General features: G+C 38.1%; 1 protein-coding gene across 1 annotated transcript in view; it reads left to right on the top strand.

Annotated features, from left to right (window-relative positions):
* The first annotated feature begins 452 nt into the window (after positions 1 to 452).
* Positions 453 to 6,308, top strand: part of rap2c (RAP2C, member of RAS oncogene family) — a 6,151-nt gene continuing 295 nt past the window's right edge. Inside the window, exons 1-3 of the mRNA XM_051127937.1 lie at positions 453 to 1,366; positions 2,639 to 2,943; positions 5,639 to 6,308. The exon at positions 5,639 to 6,308 is cut by the window's right edge and continues 295 nt beyond it. Of these exons, the coding sequence (XP_050983894.1) occupies positions 1,094 to 1,366; positions 2,639 to 2,917 (552 nt within the window). The 5' untranslated portion in view covers positions 453 to 1,093 and the 3' untranslated portion in view covers positions 2,918 to 2,943; positions 5,639 to 6,308. The remainder of the gene's footprint in view (positions 1,367 to 2,638; positions 2,944 to 5,638) is intronic.

The following is a 6,308-nucleotide window of genomic DNA, read 5'->3' as shown; positions in this document are numbered from 1 at the left end:
GTGAGAAAAAAGGAGCTCCTCTTTGAGGCCGCCTCATTTCCGAGACTCGGTTCTTTCGAACAGTTCGTTTCAAAGAACCGGCTCAACAAGAAATCCGTTGGCGTCAGAGCGTAATTGCGTCATAACGTCGTCTCCGTCTGGCGTCCCATACGTGTCTAAAACAAGCAAAAAAATGTTTTACTAATAGCAGTATTTATTTGATGCGTGCCGTTGCAGTTATTATTCAGCGTATAAAACCAAGTCGTTTAAAATATAAATAAATTAATAGCGTATATCTGTTGGGAAAACGTTTTAAACAAGTTATTTTTTAGGAGTCGTAACCACATTTCCTTCGTAACATTTCTGCTAATTAACACCGATCCTCGTTTCCAAATGCTCTTACAAATTAAGCATGTTTAAAACAGACGGATCCGTGCTGTGCGATTCGCTCAATCCGTGAATCAATTCAACCGAATCACTGAAAAGATTCGACTCGGCCGAACGGTTCGTTCACGCTAGCGTGAGAGAGGAGCTCCGCTGCGGGGCCGCTGCTGCTGCTGTCTGGGGCCGATATGCAGAGGCGGGCCGGGGAAAAGAGGCAAAAGAAGGGAAGGCAATGCGGTATTCCGAGACGGCGTGTGTGAGTTAATAATCTCCGCGCAAGAAACCTGAATCCGGTGATTGTATTCGTCGCTCAGAGGCGGTGTTCAGGCAGGAAAGGGCCGTTTGTCTCGCTCGCTTTGAGAAGCACTAGCCAGCTAACGCTAGTCATGTAGCGCTCCATTCACACGGACGCCAAACATGGACACGACTGCACACAATACTTGTGTTTTACCTTGCCTGTGTGGCTAAACAAACTCTCGGATGAACGGATCCCAATGGCGATAGAGTGCAGATGGAGGGGCGTTGTGGATTTAGCTAGACATTCACCCAGGAAAACACTCGTCCTCTGTTGAATTCGTGGCTTTGATTTTCTTCGAACGCGATAAAAGTGCTCCCCCGGTGTTGTTTCGTCATAAAACGCCTCGATAAGAAGTGCATTGGTATTTTTATGTTTTTATGGCCGTTGCTGAGCAGATAAACTTAGCTTTAGCGTAAGCCTGGATCAGACCAAATGAAGGAGTATAAGGTGGTTGTGCTGGGCAGCGGCGGCGTGGGCAAGTCCGCACTCACGGTCCAGTTTGTGACCGGGACATTCATAGAGAAATACGACCCGACCATCGAGGACTTCTATAGGAAGGAGATCGAGGTGGATTCCTCTCCCTCGGTGCTGGAGATCCTGGACACCGCTGGGACCGAACAGTTTGCCTCCATGCGAGATCTGTACATCAAAAATGGGCAAGGCTTCATTTTAGTCTACAGCCTTGTCAATCAGCAGTCATTTCAGGTCAGTATTGCATCTCATGTCTGTGGCTACACTAGTACAAAAACAGATTGAGGTTTAGAGATTTAGATTAGGACATCATTACCACTATTACCCTAAAACCACAGTTGAGGTCGGAAAATCACGTTAGCAAGGGAGCTCCTGTGATTTTAGGAGTGCACCAAACCTTAGCCCTCTCAGTCAAACTGTAAAGGACAGAAAATCACAAATTGTTTCATTTAAAAGTAGTTTTATATCATAGATGCAACAGGTTGAAAGTTATGTTCAAATGCACTATTCCCAAAACCTGGTGATCTCTCACACCTACTATTTACCATTCTGTATGTGACCCAGGACCACAAAACCAGCCGTAGGCAGCGTGAGTACAATACATTGTGTAAAATTACAAAATTGTTTTATGCCAAAAATCATTAGGATATTAAGTAAAGATCATGTTCCATGAAGATATTTAGAATATTTCCTACCATAAATATATCAAAACTTAATTTTTGATTAGTAGTATGCATTGCTAAGAACTGGTCAAACTTAAAGGTGATTTTTCTCTGGTTTTTTTTTTTTTTGCCCACTCACGTTTCAGATTTTCAAATAGTTCCATATAACAAATATAACATCAATGGAAAGCTCTTCCAGCTTTCAGATGATGTATAAATTGAAATTATGACTAACTGAAACTATGACTGGTTTTGTGGTCCTGGTTCACATATTTGTTTCAACTTATCTTGATTACCCAAATCTTTCTCTCAATGATGCATGTACATGGTTCACATGAGGTACATAATATTCCGCACTACTTATGATCACAAGAAAATGTTTTATTTAAAAAAATAAATAAAAAAATGCATGTAAAGAACAACAGCATTGGAAGGGATCCTAATGCACAAAAGTAATAAAACAGTAAGATTCTGTGTTATCAACAAGCCTTCCATTTGTAGCCAGATGTAGTGCAGAGAAAAAAAATCTAAATGCATGTTATTGATCTTATTGTGAACAATTAATTTGTGCTTAATTAATCCCATCATTTAGTCCGCTTAAACCCACCCTTACAAGCTCATTTTCCTTCACTTGTGAGTCTTAAAATCCAGTCAACAACTGATGCACAGAACCAAGGCCCTGCCCAGCATTTTTCTTTTTTGTTAATCTGTTTCTTTTGGATGTACGTCACAATACTGAAGAAAAGATCTGTCACCACTTCCATTTAATTGCAACTTTAGCGTGTTAGATTCTCCATAAACGACTAAGCTTTATGTTTTTTATGCATTATATTCTGTTCCGCAGGACATCAGACCGATGCGGGACCAGATTGTTCGTGTGAAGCGTTTCGAGAAGGTGCCTCTGATCTTGGTGGGGAATAAGGTGGACCTGGAGTCCGAGCGGGAGGTGGCGGGTTCTGACGGGCGCGCCCTCGCACAAGAGTGGGGCTGCCCCTTCATAGAGACCTCGGCCAAGAGCAAGAGCATGGTTGACGAGCTGTTCGCTGAGATCGTGAGGCAGATGAACTACACCACTTTGCCCGAGAAGCAAGAGCAGTGCTGCACTGCTTGCGTCGTGCAATGAGCGTCCTGGCCTTACTTTCAGTCCAGGTATGAGAGTACAAAACCATAAGTAAAAAAACAAACCAACATTCAGGCTTTCTAGTGCTTTTTTTTCCCCCAAAATGTACATGCAAACATTGAAATATCTTTACGTTAAATTGTATGTGTGAGGTATACATATATAAATTGAGGACAGGAGCTCTCTAGGCTGACTCAGCTCTGTTATCATTGGATCGCACCAAGAATGTGGCGTGAAGAATAAAACTGCTTAATCTCAATACCAATGAGATGAAGCATGAAGAGTCTGCGCTGTCTGGACTAGCAGTCAGACGCATGAGAACAGGGACAATCCTTGTGAATAAAGAGGAAAGCCGAACATCCTGAATGGAAAGTGATGTCGCAAAACAGGAAATGGTGTTCCGGAGAATTTTAGGATGACCTAGATGTGCCATTTCATATGTAAACAATTTTTGTAGTCTTATACAGATGTTTTGCTGATTAAAAATGATGTTATGTCAAACAGGTTCATTTATTTAGAAGTAAAATTCCATAGTATCATATAATGCTATTGATGTAATGATATCCGCCTTAGTTTTCAACACGGAAGTAAGCTATTTTCTGGTAATGTGCATAACTTCCTATTCATTAGCCGCTATAGGTAAATAAATATAGAATAACAGTGCAGCAAACTGTAAAACTATCTTAGCTACAAACCAGTGTGTTAGAGGGATAGTTCACACAAAAATTAAGATATTTCAAAGAATGCTGGTAACCAAATGTTTAAAGTTAGCCATTGATTTCCATGGTATTATTTTTTTCCATACTATGGAAGTCAAACTTTTGTGTTCAACAGAAGAAACTCATACAGGTTTTGAAAAAATTCGTCAGTAACTGATGATTTTTGGGTGAACTTTCCTTTATGATAATTATGACAGTAAATTAAAATAATATAAGAAATACCAGTTATACCAGTATCAAGCAGAATAACAAGGTGGTTTTTATAGCTAACATAACCATAAGCCCAAGTACATTTGAAGGGTTAGTTCATACAAAAATGAACATTCAGTCATTAATTATTCACTCTCATGGCGGTCCAAACCTGTAAGACCTTTGTTCATCTTCACCACAAATTAAGATATTTTTGATGAAATCCGAGAGCTTTCTGACCCTGCATAGACAGCAACACAACTGGTATTGAACACATGTTGAGGATTGACACAGAAGAAAAGAAATTGTTGAATACAATTATTTTTGTTTTCTTTGCACACAAAACATTTTCGTAGCTTCATAACATCACAGTCGAACTAGTATCTCATGGACTATTTTTTATGTCCTTTTTACCTTTCTGGGTCTTGAACGTGGTAGTTGTGTTGCTGTCTATGCAGGGTCAGAAATAGGGCTGGGCTATATGGCCAAAAAATTATCATACCATTCAATATTGATAATTATCACAGTAAATGTCCATTTTATTTCTTTCAAGTTTAAAGGCAGATTTTTGAAACAATGTGAAAGTTGTAAAAACCAGGTGGTTAAATGTGGCTTTAAAATATTCTTTATGATCAGAACATGACAAACTTCATGTTTTTTGAATTCTTAACACATTTTCCAGTCATTTTTCCTTAACAAAATAAATACTGTACTTTAATAGAAAAAAAAATAATTTCTTAGTTTTGCATGTTTTAATGAGTAGTATTTCAAATCAAGAAACAGGTTTGTGTTACCTGATAATTTAAATTTAATCATTTAAAATACCTGAACATTTTTTTTGTCTCTTAGAAATACACATTTGATAGTAGTTTGAGTTAGGATGCTGATGTAGATTTATGTTCGTTAACAAAATCAGTAATATCTGTAAAAATTGTAGCAACCTCATTTTTATATGGTGAAACTGAATTATTATTATAATTATTTATTTTTTAATTAACCATTGCTTTTCCATAGTATCATCCATAGATCATGATAAAAACTGTTAAAACCACAAATATAGCACCTCAATACCATGGTAAAAATGTGGTTCCTAGTTATTTGTATGAAAAACAGTAGTCTAAATACATTTAGTATAAATGCATAAACGCTATAGCTTAATCAAAAATTCTGTAATTATATTCCATTATTCCTCCTTCAATACATTTAATACATGTCTACATTAATAATATAATACAATTCGACACAAATACCCACATTTCTGACACAATACCACTGCAGTTAGTGCTACTACAATAAATATATGGTAAATGATGGTGATTTGTAGATTAAAAAGCATTCTGACTGTATTGTTGCGCATTGCGCACAGTGTTTCTCTTGTTTGTCAGCGCTATTTCATCTGGCTATAAACACAGTCATTTGGTGAGCATCTGCCCTAGTAAGTTTGCGCCATGCCGCCATTTGAACTTTGATCTGAGCGGATGAACAGTCCAAGTGGCGCGCTTTGACTAGCGTTCTTTTTTTTTTTTTCTGTTTATCAAAGAAATTAATATCGCGCAATAATTATCGTTATCGATTTTTATCACCCAGACCTAGTCAGAAAGCTCTTGGATTTCATTAAAAAGATCTTAATTTGTGTTCTGAAAATGAACGAAGGTCTTACAGGTTTGGAACGACATGAGGTTAATTTAATTAATGACAGAATGTTTATTTTTGGCTGAACTATGCCTTTAAAGACACAAATGGCCACGCCCGCTCTTGGATACATGTTGTTTTTTTCTTGTGACTACAGCACATGTCTCATTTGTGTGTTTCTTAGACACATGATCCAGATGGACGCTCTCTTGAACCAGTCTCTGATCATATGACCCTCTGAGCCACACCTGTGCCACTGAGCCCCTTGAACTCTGACACTTAAGACATCTGGCCGAGGCTTGGCTTTGCTGTCCGGAAATAAATCATCGCAGGGTCTTCGAAAACTCAAATCCGCCGGGTCTGGATTGTAGAGCACATATACAATATCCTTCAAGTTATGTTTTTGGTTACCTGGAAACAAGTCAAGTCTGCGAATTGGAGCACAGAAAACTTTTGGGAACGGGGATATCTGTGACAGGGCTATTAATAGCTATTTTTCTTATATAGGGAAAAGGGTTATGACGAACAGGTCAGCTCAGGGCTGTAATACCCCTGGAGATGCTCTGTTGTAAATGTTCCCTGTTTTTTCTTTTAACATATTAAGTTTGATATCTAATTATTAAGCTGTAACAGCCATTATGCAGGTTTGAGACCGCGATATCTAACATTTCTCTTTTTTTTTTTTTTTTCCCCCACCCTTTTGATTTTTTTAAACTACTGGTATGTATGCTTTCTCTCCTAATACTCTATTTATTAAAGTCTTTAATTACCAAGATAGTTAAATATTGCATTTTTATATTCTGTTGGCTGTTTTGGCTTTTTGTGACTACAGTATGCATTGTTTCTGAAGTACA

This window comes from Labeo rohita, chromosome 14, assembly GCF_022985175.1.
Source record: "Labeo rohita strain BAU-BD-2019 chromosome 14, IGBB_LRoh.1.0, whole genome shotgun sequence".
Classification (NCBI taxonomy): Eukaryota; Metazoa; Chordata; class Actinopteri; order Cypriniformes; family Cyprinidae; genus Labeo; species Labeo rohita.
The sequence above is the reverse complement of the archived record's forward strand: the minus strand, read 5'-3'. Positions and strand labels throughout refer to the sequence as shown.